Here is a 13,348-nt window from a genome sequence, read left to right as displayed (position 1 = left end):
AGAAATTTACTGTCAACAGATACTGTGATACACCTATGAAGTGTAACTTACACTGACTCCCTCCCATTGGAGCTTGAATTTCCAGCCCTTCTTAAGGAAGACTGGTCATCTGACTTAATGTGACTTTAATTAAAAAGGGAGTCTTCATTTACCATGAACATTAACAACCTCCAGAATAGCTGTTTGAATTGCTAAAATTTATCTGAAGGTCTTTTGTATTCTTTCCATTTTATTTATCTATATAAAGACTGTCGTTCAAAAATTCTTTAAAGGAACTCTGATAAAATCTGTAGGACATTGTCCAAATGATTAATATTATGCAGCAAAGGTACTAGGTGTTGTGAGAATTATTAAGGAATTTTACTAAATCAATTTTAAAGTAATCTGTGGTGACATAGACCTCAGGATGAACAAGTACCCCAAACTAATTGAGCTTAATTGCTAAATGTTAAACAGCAGTGACAGCCATCAAAATTTGTAGCGACCACTTTAATATGTTTGTTTCAAATTGTAACTTTTTAGCTTCAGATTGAGTTAGAATTCATTTATCAAACCATGAAGCTTTTTAATTAGTTTGGACAAACGTCAAGGCCACTTTCCTCCAGAAGGAAAGCTAAATAGATTAAAACATTCAACTCATAGCCTGACTCCCTTCTATAAGAAGTTCTCATCTCTCCTGTCCCAAAACTTACCAATAAAAAAATACCATCGGATAGTTTCCACTAAAAGAAAACTTTATGGCTCAGTAATATTAAACATGAGCAGCTTCACCTCTTCCCTGGTAGGAAACAATTTCAGTGTAGTTAATTGGCTAGGGATTTCTCAGCACCTCTGTCTGCTTTAGTGGGAAGATGCAGAAGCCCTTGTAAAGAATTGAGGGAATGTGAATCCAAGTGACAAGTCTTTTGCTTTTGTTTTCTAAGTAGACCGGTTTGGGCTGAGCCAGCCAGGACGAATACCTGGTTCTGTGAATGCCATGCGGGTTCTGAGCACCAGCACAGACCTGGAAGCAGCTGTGGCGGATGCTTTGGTAAGAGCACAGTGTGTGTAGGCTCTCTGCATTGTTCATTTGTGTTTTTCTCTCTGAACAGGAAATTGTCCCCAAGTCAGGACACTAAATCATCTTTGACACTCTTTAAACTTGTGTAAATATTGCATAAATTTATATTATTGTTTGTTTATACTTTTATCTCTGCACAAATGTAAGTGAAAATTGGACTTCCAGAAAAGGATCAAGTATTCTTGTGCTCCTCAGTATCAGGGAGGTTTGGATGACATTGGGCTTCTCAGGTGTCATTGAGCTTTTTTTTCCTTCTTTTGACTATGATTTTTTTTAGCATGTCCTGTTTTCCATCCTGTTGCTTCTATTGCTTTATAGATTTTGATGGCATAGCCTAAAAACATGATTATAACATTATGTAACAGAGTTTGAGGTTTGAGACTTTTGTGGGTCCATGTGATTGTTTTGGGGGGGGTTATTTTTTGTTTTTTAATGAGTCATCAGTGTTTAAGAAAATTTCCTAAATTTTAAGGTTTACTCTTCGAGGATATGAAGCACTGGTGGAACACCAACGTGTTTTTGCTTCATTAGAGTGTAATATCTAAAAAATATAAAGTAAGCAGATCTCTAATTTGTGCTTACAGCAAAAATTTCTTGGCAGAGTTGACTTGTGGTCAAATTGCTCTTTAAAGATGTACTTGGGCTGGTTATTACTGGTTATTACACATCCTCTTGTACATTCCAGTTTATGTGCTCAGCATTTGAAACAGATATTCTTTAGAACTGCCTGATCTCTGCCCTTGCCTTTGCTGTTTTAAAATTTATTCTCTTGTAAGGAAAAAAGTACACAGACAAGGCCTTGCTTTCCAATCCTGAGGTTTTCAATCCCTCCATGTTCCATGTGATCAACATTTTATAATCGGTGGCTACAGTGATTCCTACTTTCATCCCTTTGTGTCTCTCCCTTATTTATTCTTACTCAGCCAAGTGATTTCTTTGACAAGTGTCTGTGAGCAAGCAGTTTGCTGCTTTCAGAATGCTTTCCCGGTAGGCAGACAGCCCGGCCAGCTCCATTCATCACCCTCACATGTGGAAGGACTTTTTCTGGCAGGTTCAGGAGTGCAGGGTAATTGCTCTAACCCTGGCTTTAACTTGAGTCAAGAACTGGAACAGAATTTTTGAAGCTGTTTCTCCTTCCAAGTTGCATCATTTAGAATCCGTCTTTTATTTATTCAGAGACCCTAGGAAGTGGACGTCAGTGGGGTGGGAAACAATGAAAGCTCAAGAAACCCTTAGCTAAATGGGTCTTCCAGTTAAGGCTGAGCACTTGTTATTTGTTTAAAGAACTGCCTAAGGGGCTGTATGCAAAGTTCTAGCAGGCAGAATAGAGCGGGAGCTGCAGAGTTTGAGCTTTGGCTTCATTTGACTTGAGCTTTTCTCTGAGCCCCAGCTCCCATCATGCTCTTGCTGGCCTTGTTACTGTTCATCCACCCTGTTTTGTCTCATATGACCTGCTCCCGAAGAGAAAACACAGGAATGGTACTGAATCCTTGCCTAGAGAATGGAAGCCCCAGGGACTTATAGAAATAGATAGTAGATTAATGGTGACCTTAGAGATGTGCCTCATGGGTATGGGGAGAGTTTTAGCAAAGAATTATAGCAAAAACCAGAAAGTCTTAGGAGAGGACCATAGGAAGGTTAGGAAATGCCATTTTGAATGCAGTCTAACTTACTATTATCCACTTGATATGAAATGCTTGCTGACCTGTGTTTTTGGTTTGCTAAAAGATGTTTTGCTGTACACTTTTGTTGCTGGAACAATCCCAACATATGCTTCTGACTTAATTCTCTATGCTTTTTCCCCATCCTTCAATATTTTCCTGCCTACAGCTGTTAGGAGACGCCAGGAGCAAGGTACCAGTGCTTTAACTTTCGTTTACAACTTTATTTTTTTCTGTTGCCAGTATATTTCTTTGAGAATCTAGTAGAAGCAGCACAAAATGTAATAGTGTAGAAATTCTCGTCTACGATGCTATTGAACCTATGGATCCCTTTACTAGTAATGGAGTCAGTCACCTTTCACATGCATTTGTGTTAGTATTTATTTTGAATGTCAGGTTTTGCTCCTTCTATGAGTATTTGACTGTTAATTCAATCTATGCCTGCTACGTCATCATTTTTTCAGGAATGAATTCATTGACATTTTTCTTATTTTAGGACTATAGTTTATATGTAAGTGGATGATCATATAGTTTATCGTCCAAACAAAAATACTTCTGAAAGTAAAAAACAAGGTGTTACTAATAATCATGTGGGAACGATAGCAGAAGAGTCCTGAACAAATTGGTATTCATAATCATTAGTGTAATTAAAGAATTACACAAGGCCAATCTGAACTACATAGTGAGACTCTACCTCAAAAAAAATACATTTGTAATTGTATGGTTTAAGCTAGTAACTTTACAAAATTTGTATTTAAAAATTAATCAATTATAGCTACTGCTATATCCTTTACAGTTTAATATAGTTTTTTGGGGTTTTGGGGGGGTTTTTTTGGTACCAGGGATCGAACTTGGGTCCTTGAGCTTGCGAGGCAAGTGGCGGAACCACTGAGCTAAATCCATGGGTCAACAGTTTAATATAGTTTTATATTTGAGGTGTAAGTGAACAAAGCAGGTATTCAATTGAGCTACACCCCCACCCTTTTTTTGAATTTTAAGACAGAGTCTCACTAAGTCTCCAACTTGCTTATGCTGGGCTCAAGCTTGCAGTCCTCTTGCCTTAACTTCCCAGAGTGCTGGGGTTACAAGTGTGCTCCACTGTGCCTGGGTCAATATCACGTTTTCTTAAGGAAACATGAATATGCAAGCAAGTATCCCCATGGACTATGCTTGAGGTTTATTGATTTTGACTGCAGAAGGGCCAAGAGCACGCCTCTCTGCCATATGTCAGATGCTCAGCTAGGTTATTTAAGACAGAATTTCATTGAATCCTCACAACAAGCCTGTGGGATCCATATAATTATTATCCTCTGAGAGATGAGGAACCTGAAGCAGAATGCTTCAGTCTTTCTGGAGTCATACAACTGGTCAGTGTGGTGCCAGAATTATAACCCAGTCTGTGTTACAGAAGGAACCACATGCTGTATCAGAGGCCTTGATCTTTTCCCCACCAAGGAGTGCGGTGCTTATAATCTATCTTACTTACTAGAGGCCTACTTTTCTATTTTTATTTCCCTAATGTGTAAGCACAGGAAAAATGTACGTCTCTGTGTCTCTTTACATAGACTTCACCTCTTTGTTATTTCTGTTTGGTATGACTTATGCCCATTTCACCTTCCATTTCTTCCTCATTCACCCCCATCCCCCATTGGCTCCATCAGAAGAAGCCTGTGCGGAGGAGATACGAGCCATATGGGATGTATTCTGATGATGATGCCAACAGTGATGCCTCAAGTGTCTGCTCTGAGCGCTCCTATGGCTCCAGGAATGGTGGCATTCCCCATTATCTGCGGCAGACTGAGGATGTAGCAGAAGTTCTCAACCACTGTGCAAGTTCAAACTGGTCCGAAAGGAAAGAAGGGCTTCTGGGCCTGCAGAACTTACTGAAGAGCCAAAGAACACTGAGGTGAGGACAGGAGACTGAGATTGTGAGCAGCATTTGAATCCCCTGTTCCACTCATCAGGGGCTAGAAGGGATTGTCTGGCATTTATGGAGTCCTTTAAGTTCTAGTTGCTAGGGCAAGCACTAAAGGTGCTAGTGACTGTGAGATACAGTTCTTGTCAGTTAGAGACTTTGAAATATCTGACAAATATTGCATAATTTATTAGGTTTGTAAAACATTCAGTTTCTATAAGGTTCACATTTGTCCATCAGATGTTGTTACTTGAGAAATTTTGGGACAGTTGTAACTAAGATAAAGAATAAAACAATGCTGCAAGTTTATATGGGTCATTCCTCTTTAGGGTTTGGTAAAAATGGTACCAGTCTCAGTCTAAAACTTTTTAAAACATATGTATTTACGTGGGCTATAAACGTGCAGAGTAAACAGATAATAAAATAGAGCATTCCAAAATATTAACATTATCTTTAGAATTATTTTTTACTTTTGTTTCTATATATCGTACTTTCCAAGATAAGCATGTATTGCACACACCAAAAAAAAGTTCATACCATATCCCATCAAATCTAAGACACCATTAAAACTCCATTGTTTTATGTCTCTCTGAAGAAATAATAAGAAAAGCTGCTTATTAAACATGATGATATTAATGTCATTGATTACAAGATGAATCTCAGTAGCAAAGATGTTAAAACATGAAAAAAGAGATGTGCGTAGTAATTGAGAAATGGGCAGTGTAGAATCCACAAAATACAGTATATTGTGTCCTCTGGGTCATTTTTAAAAATAAGTTGTGAGACTGGATACTCGTGGCCCTGGGTCAAGATCCCTTCTGGGTTTATGTGGCTAGGTGAGTGCCGGTGGATGAGGAGCTGTGCTCCATGTTTGGTCTTCAGTCACACACTGCCCCGTCCCATGTTATTCCATTCTTTCGTGAAGATGGTAGGAGAAATTCAGGCATCCCTGACACCTCTAGTGATCTCTCAAAAACTAAACAGTGATGACTTGTGTTGCTTGTTTGTGACGAATCGGTTTCATCCTGCTGGTCCCACTTTCTGGATTCTAAGTGTTCTCCGGTTATAGACTCAAGAATATCTAGAAATCTGTTGATTGACACCAGTCTGAAGGTTGCTCTGTAGTGGTGTTGAGGGATCACTGAACCAGCTGCCTCATCTACTTGAGGAAGGGAATTAATTACTCAGGGGTGATTTGAGGAACAGCACATCCTCTTTCCATCCTCAAAGTAAAAAAAGGCACTCAGTAGGGCACAGTGCTTGCTTTGTCCTCAGCACAGTAGTAGGTATGATGTTATCTTATCCAGTCCTTTCAGCAATCATGCAACTATCTGTTTGACTGATAAAGAAATCAGTTACGTCTTAAAAGTGGAGGCTGAGAGATACTATGGAACTTTGTTTATAGCAGAATTGAGATGAAGATTCCATGTCTTCCTGACCCTAAACATGTGTCTTTTTTCTAGTTTAGCCCATTGCCTTTTAATTGTGGCAGCTGGAAAATAGATGTGGGATAATGTAAAGGGGATTTGGCTCATGCTTTATCACTTGCAGGTGTGCAAGCTTGGACAGCGCTCTCTCTGAGTTCCTGTTTCCTTAAAATGACAGCAAATATATGGTTTTATATTCTCAGTACAGCAATTCATTTTTGAAAAATTTTTTCTGACATAAATATAGATTAAAGTTTGTGTAGTTGACTGAAACAGAAATATTTTTAAAAGCAAATCTATAACCAGTTGAAATGGTGATAATATTTAAATTCATTTATTTCCATTTTATTTCATCTAGTCGAGTAGAATTGAAGAGATTGTGTGAGATCTTCACCCGAATGTTTGCTGACCCTCATAGCAAGGTAAGTCTGGAATCATGCCTTACTTGTATTCCTGTGTGCATGTCTGCATGTCTGTGTATAATATACTATTTTAAGAATGAGTTTCAGCCTTACCAATTTTACTTCTGTTTCAGCAATGGTATATGTTACATCTTTCAAAAAGTGGAGTTCTTGAAAACTTAAATGTCTCTTAAATGTGCTTTAAGTCGGAGCCGGGGATTTAGCTCAGTGGCACCACATCTGCCTCACAAAATGCAAGGTCCTGAGTTTGATCCCTGGTACCAGAAAAAAAAAAAAAAACAAACCAAATGTACTTTAAGCAAAAGTTATCATGGAGAGAGAATCAAATGTCATTCATTCATTCAACAAATATTTTTGCATCCCTTCTGTTAGCCAAATGATGGGATGGTTCTAAAATTAAGATCTGTAGTGCATTTTTGAAGTTACAGTAGTGAAGAAAATATGTACGTAATTATTTTTGTGTCCCATGTAAAGTTTGTCATAGAACAAGATAGAAACATGGAAGTATATATATAATGGGTTTATTAAAAAACAAGGTTGTTATTTCTCCAAATAGAATTTTGCTGTTTGCAAGAACTTGCTGGATGGTGGTCACTTGCTGATGTCTCCACCTCCTAAGGCCGAAGGGAGCACCAAGTTTGAGGAACTTTTTAACAAAAGTTCTGCAGAGGAGGAAATACCTACCCATGAGTGCAGGACAAGGTCCTTTCTAAGGCTTGTGCTGAGAGAGGGCCTTTTCACAAATGTTACTTAGAGTCTAGATTTAGAACACCTAACCGTTATTTGGGACGAAGCCTTTAAAGGCTATTGGATGCAGTTAGGAGAAGAAAATGAAGAGAAGAAGACATAGGGGAAGTTAAAGGGTGGATAAAGGACAGAAACTAAAGCATAGAAATTGATGTAATTTCAAATCAGCAGACACAAATTTTAAATGCTGACGTGCAGGATTAGCTCAGTTATACTACTGGTTTTTAATAAATATGGTCTTTTCCAAGTTCTGCTGGGAGAAAGAACCTATGATGGCCAGAGAGTCCAGCCAGTTACTAATCGTCTTACTTCTTTTTCATCTTTGCTTCCTTATAAGAATTGCCATTAAAGTAGCAAACATCCACCCACCCATCTATCCACACATTCATATATCCACCTATCGATCCATCCATCCATCCAGGCATTCAACACTTGCTGAATATGTGCCATGAGCTAAGGACACAGAAAACAAGATAGGGTCTTGCCTTTTGAATCACTCATAAGACAGTAGGGGATGAATGCATGGTAGCTCTCCATCCCCATATCCCCTTCACAGTTCTCACTGTACCAGTCTCAAAGCATGTCTTAAAATTTCTATTAAGACTTTCACAGAAAGAATAACATTAACAATATTAATAAAATCCAAAAAAGATGGAGTTTAAAGACCATATAGTTATCCAAAGATATAATCAAGACTTTTCTCTTAACCATAGTGTTAAAAACAGTAAGATTTAAAGAATAAGCATTTGTAAGGGTTATACCATAAGAGATATTTAAATGGTTTTGGGCATTGATGAAATTTCTGTTACCTCTAGATTGCTGATTCAGAAGCAGAATGTGAGGATAAAGAAGGAAATTTGTTTGCATCAGAAGGCTCTTGTCCAGAGTTTGGAGGTCTCAGTTTAGTCATACTTGGTAGCTGCCTGTGAGCTAAGCCAGAAACCCCACAGCCACGGCTCCCTTTTCCTGAGCTGTCTCACCAGAGACCCCTCGTGGTGAGCAGTTACCTGTGACCAGTGGGCTATCCCAGTAGATCAAATTTATTAACAAGGAAGGGAACCCAGTGGTACTTATCACCCTAAAATTTGTTCAGAGACATTCCATTGTGTACTCTTTCACCTTAAATAGCAGCAGTAATTTTACAGCAGCATGAGAATTATATTGTCAGCATCTTTTGTTATAACCTTTTATTACTTCATTATATCTGAAATTCGCATACATCAAAAAGCTGACTTAAAGGCAATAGCCTTCACAATAGTGAATAGGATCTTCCTTGTTTTGTATCCTATAATAATATTTTTTTCACATGAGATGAGAAATAATAGAAAAGAATTAGGACAATTAAGAGTCTGTCTCTCTGTTTGTCTGCCTGTGTCTGTCTCTCTCACTGTCTGTCTCTCTTCCTCCAGGATTTAAATTAGAAAAGTTCGTTTCTCTCTGTTGACCTTTACAGGCTTATATTGAGGGAGGAGAGAATATTTTATCAGTTTGTAGCTTTTTCAGGATTTTTGAAGAAACTGCATGAAAATGGTATCCATTCCTTGTGGACTAACATAGAATTTGTTTTGTTGCATGGCCTGGTTTGCGGTGGAATTCACAACAGAGAGTAAGTGCCAACCCTTTTCCTTTCTCTTCTTTTTCACAATGCATTTGCCTTCTGTGACATGAATGATCGTTGATGGTGTGAACCAACCTAAGTGATGAGAGTCTGAGTGAAACAAGCATGGATTTTTTAATGTTTCCTGGACTATGGGGGAGATTGAATTAAATATATGACATGTTTGGTTTTCTTTTGCATCCAGGTGTTCAGTATGTTTTTGGAGACTCTTGTGGATTTTATAATAATTCATAAGGATGACTTGCAAGACTGGCTTTTTGTTCTTCTCACACAATTACTTAAGAAAATGGGAGCAGATTTACTTGGATCTGTGCAAGCAAAAGTTCAGAAGGCTCTAGATGTCACAAGGTAAGTGTTTACAGGCTCAGTCATTTTGATGTAGCAAGATATTAGTTCTTGCTGTTGGGTCTATTACTCATGGTCTTTGCTACCCACTCCAGTCACTCTTGCTCAGTTCTCTCATTTTCTTTTGGACGTATTTGTTGGCATGTCCCACTAATGCAGAGATGGAATAGCTGTCTTCCTTGAATTGATATTATTTTTGTGGATTCCTAAGACAAATATAAAGACAAATGTAAAGCTTTGGAAATTGATTCTCTGTGGCACTGTGGATAACACTCACACCTTTTCTGTCCTGTCTGGCTTGCTTGGCTAACAATAGCAGTGCTGCTCTGCCATTGCTCCCATGCGTGCCGCTCATACATGACTCTGGTTGCCATGTATGCGTTTCTTCTTTAACTCACTGATGTCAACAGGTTTTTCCTTTTTTTTTTGTTTGTTTTTGTTTTTGTTTTTGGTACCGGGGATCAAACTCGGGTCCTTGAGCTTGCGCTTGCACAGCAGGCAGCGAAACCACTGAGCTAAATCCCCGGCCCTGGTTTTTGCTTTTCTTTTGGCGGGGGGGGTGGGGTGGGGGGGGTGGAGTTGGTCCCTGACCCTGTCATTGTATAATATTCACTGCTGTCAAATACTGTTATCCAAATAGATTTTCTTTGGATTTTTAATGAACTCAGAGTAACATAACTGCACTTATAATAAGGCTTTCAGACTTCACCCTCCCTTTGGATGATTAGGGAGCATTACCATACACCAGTGGATAGGTGGGTTTGTGGAAATGTGGCCAAGGACTGACTAGGGGCTATGGGCTAGCATAGGGGCTGTGAATATTTATAAATGAATGCCATGGACAGGAGGAGGATTACTGTTGGGGTAGCAAGCTGTAGCCACTTGTGACTGTGTTGGGATGGGGGGCCATTGCTGCAAGAATTCCAAGAAAAGGTCAGAAATAGAAATTGGGAAATACATTTGCAGATTTAATGGTGTTTTATGTTTGCTTGTTTGTTTGTTTTTACTCTGTGTCTTAGTTACTTTTCTCGTTGCTGAGAGAAAATACCCAACACCCAGCATTAAAGGAGAAAAGGTTCATTTCAGCTCACTGTTTGTAGAGGTTTCATCCATAGTCAACTGGCTCCAAACCAGGATGGCATAGCAGAGAGGCATTGTAGAGGAGAAACTGTCCATGGCAAAGTAGAGAAGTAGCAGCAAGCAGTAGCAGCAAGCAGCAGCAGCAAAAGCAACAGCAAGCCACAAGGCAGAAGCCTCTCTCTTTTATCCCTTCCAGGCTACCTGGCTTTTGGGTGGTGCCACCCACACCCAGGGTGGCCCTTCTCATCCATACTCAGAATTATGCTTAACCAATCACTGAACTAGTTTAGTAATTACACACCGTTAATCCCAGCATTGCACAATTTAATCCCAGCACCACACACTATAGAACCAGCTACCTCTGAAAAGCCCCACCAGTGACCTCATGAGGCTTTGCAGGGACATCTAGATACAAGTTTTAACATTCTATGAAGGCCAAATAAAACGTGTGATCCAGATTTAGGTCACTTAATTTGGGTGAATCTATGAATGACATGATCTATTTCAGATTTTTAGGGATTGTGGAAATAGTAACATTATACTCCTTACTTGTGATGATTAAGGAATACAGATATGACCTCCTATTAGTTTTTCTAGTTCTTTTTTTTTTTTTAGGAATCTCAGTCTCAGTCCATTTGGTCTGAGTGCCTAAGGCATTTTTATCTTTTTGCAGCACCTGAGGTGTATAGCTGCATTTAAGCTTATCTAAACTCAGTCATGGATTACAAGGAAGGGCTTTTTTGGTGATGGTTGAGAGTTGCTCCACACGTTCTCAACCTGACTGTTAATCTGCCTCAGTTTTCTTGCCTCTTGCTGTGCCTAACAACAGGGCACATTTTCTGGTTAAACACACCAGTTACTGAACTGTATTGCCCATCCACTCCTTGCTACAGACACAGGGAGTGATGTTTTGTGTGTGGTGTGTTGGCCCGGTCACTTACAGTGTGTATACTCAAGTGTACTGTGTTTCCAGAAGTAGTCATCAAAGCTTCCAGGGTACAGATAGCTGTAGCAGAAAAGAATGCTATTGGGTCAGATTTACTTCTTATTAATAATTATAATGGTAACTCTGGGACATAATATGTGCCACATTATAAAACTTTCTATTTTTCTTGTATTATTTCTTTTAATTTTTGTATCAGTCCTGTGATAATATTGTTTCATTTTATAGATTCTAACCTACATCCATATAATATTACTGTGCTTCTGTAAATTAACAAAAATCTCTTAAGAGATTACAAAGAAAGTAATATAATTACTCAGCCTCAATTATAACAAGTACTTGGGTTGCATTGTTTTTCCCTTTAATGTAGAAGTTACATCAGTATTGTCCACATAGGGTTCCATTATGCAGTTTTAAGCTAGTGCTAATAATGCTGCATTTAAGGGAGAAAGCACTGATTTTGACTAGCAAGGAGACCCTCAGGACCACTTGATTGAGTCAGAGATGTCCAGTGACTATGAGAAGTGGGATCAGTCACAGATGCAAAATGGAGCAAGAGAAGAGATTCCTTGGCCCAGGCTTCTGTGTATGAGCTGCAGCTGGGTGGAGAATTTCCCATTGTGGAGTGTCACACAGGCATTTTTCTGCAGTGACTGTACAAAAGTGGACTGTGCATAGTAACCAGGACAAGGAGGACAAACAGTTAGCTTATGTAGAGTCAGCTGTAAGTAAGGCCAGTCAGGATGTAAAAATAAGAGAATCAGAAGTGTTTTTCATGTAAGGAATATTTACAAAGATAGCTGGAGGGGAGAAGGCCAGGAAGAATCTTGGCCTTATTTCTTTAAGATTATTGCTTAGTCTTAATTTTTAAGATAGCAATTCAAAGTAACTTTACTGTGTTTTCGGAGACTTTTATTTTTTCTAAATTTTCTACATAAACATGTATGTATTTAGTATTTATAAAAAATGAAAATTACTTTAAAAAATATGAGCAGGCTTTCCCTATATTAATCTGCAACAGTATGTTTTTATTCCATAGTTTTACATTCTTTTTTGTAACAGATTTCTTTAAAAGCAAGCACTTCTCTTTTTCCTTCGACCTAGGGACTCTTTCCCATTCGATCAACAATTTAACATTTTGATGAGATTTATTGTGGATCAAACTCAAACTCCAAATCTAAAGGTCAGTAAGTATTTGTCATTGTAATTCCACCCCTACAACTGAAAGTTGCTTGAAATGTACTTTTTAAAAATATGTGACTAATATTTAACCATTATGAATTAAGCTACTATGAGCCTTCCTGTCCTGCTCTTTGTAGACATGTTCCCATTTCTCTTAGCTGAAGGCCTGATAGAGGAATTGCTGGTTCATTGGGTAGACTTGTATATAACTTTTTACAAAACTTCCAGAATGGTTGTACCATATTATATTCCTGACAGCAGTGTAGAAGAGCTTCAGTTATTCCATATCTTCACCAATATTTGGACATTATTAGTCTTTTACTCAATATTTAAATTACCAAAAAGACATTCTGATATGTTGAGATTAGTATCTTAGTGAAATGTTTCTTTAATATTAGCATTTTCCAAGATGTGGGAAATCATACCTATAATAAGTTCTTGTTATACAAGGGAAGGAGGACGTATTGCTCATGCTCATTGTCTGTTCTTTGATCATTAACTTTTGTTGGGGTTATAGATGGACCTAATGAATAATAATCTTTCTCTCTAATGATCAGAACCAATTAAAAGAAATTGGAGAAGTTAGGGCAGAACACAAGTGTGATTACTGAAAATGGTACCTGATGGGAGATGGCTTAGAATATAGGATGACACAATGACAGTTGAACCTGTCTCCCCTGGAGGGATAGGACTGCTCTACAAGGATCTTGCAGCTTAGGTGAGATGTAGGATGTTGCTCCATGTGGAAACATAAATCCAAAACAGAGGAAGTTTTCCCCTCAGTGGTGTTTACTTTTCTCTGACCAGCAGTTAAATATTCTATTCAAGCTGGGCAGCATGCCTGTAGTCCAGTTACTTGGGAGGCTGGGGCAGGAAGATCATAAGGTTGAGGTCAGCCTAGGCAACCCAGTGAGACTGTCTTTAAAAAACAAAACAAAACAATTCAAA

The 13,348-nt window shown here is 38.5% G+C and overlaps 1 protein-coding gene across 11 annotated transcripts in view; it reads left to right on the top strand.

Moving 5' to 3' along the window:
* The window catches only part of Clasp1 (cytoplasmic linker associated protein 1), a 260,640-nt gene that overhangs the window by 203,537 nt on the left and 43,755 nt on the right, over nt 1-13,348 (top strand). For 4 of the 11 annotated variants that reach the window (XM_087198215.1, XM_087198208.1, XM_087198191.1 and 1 more), the window contains 6 exons: nt 927-1,030; nt 2,891-2,914; nt 4,383-4,627; nt 6,422-6,485; nt 9,035-9,198; nt 12,323-12,401. In XM_087198215.1, the coding sequence (XP_087054341.1) occupies nt 927-1,030; nt 2,891-2,914; nt 4,383-4,627; nt 6,422-6,485; nt 9,035-9,198; nt 12,323-12,401 (680 nt within the window). Of the gene's footprint in view, nt 1-923; nt 1,031-2,890; nt 2,915-4,382; nt 4,628-6,421; nt 6,486-8,047; nt 8,138-9,034; nt 9,199-12,322; nt 12,402-13,348 lie in introns of all 11 variants that reach the window. The other 7 variants (XM_087198196.1, XM_021236484.2, XM_087198200.1 and 4 more) reach the window with 4 other exon arrangements.

The sequence above is a fragment of the Heterocephalus glaber genome, unplaced genomic scaffold, assembly GCF_053883595.1.
Source record: "Heterocephalus glaber isolate CG9 unplaced genomic scaffold, H.glaber_assembly_v1.0 deba00000347, whole genome shotgun sequence".
NCBI classification, from domain to species: domain Eukaryota; kingdom Metazoa; phylum Chordata; class Mammalia; order Rodentia; family Bathyergidae; genus Heterocephalus; species Heterocephalus glaber.
This window is presented reverse-complemented; position numbering and strand designations above follow the sequence as displayed.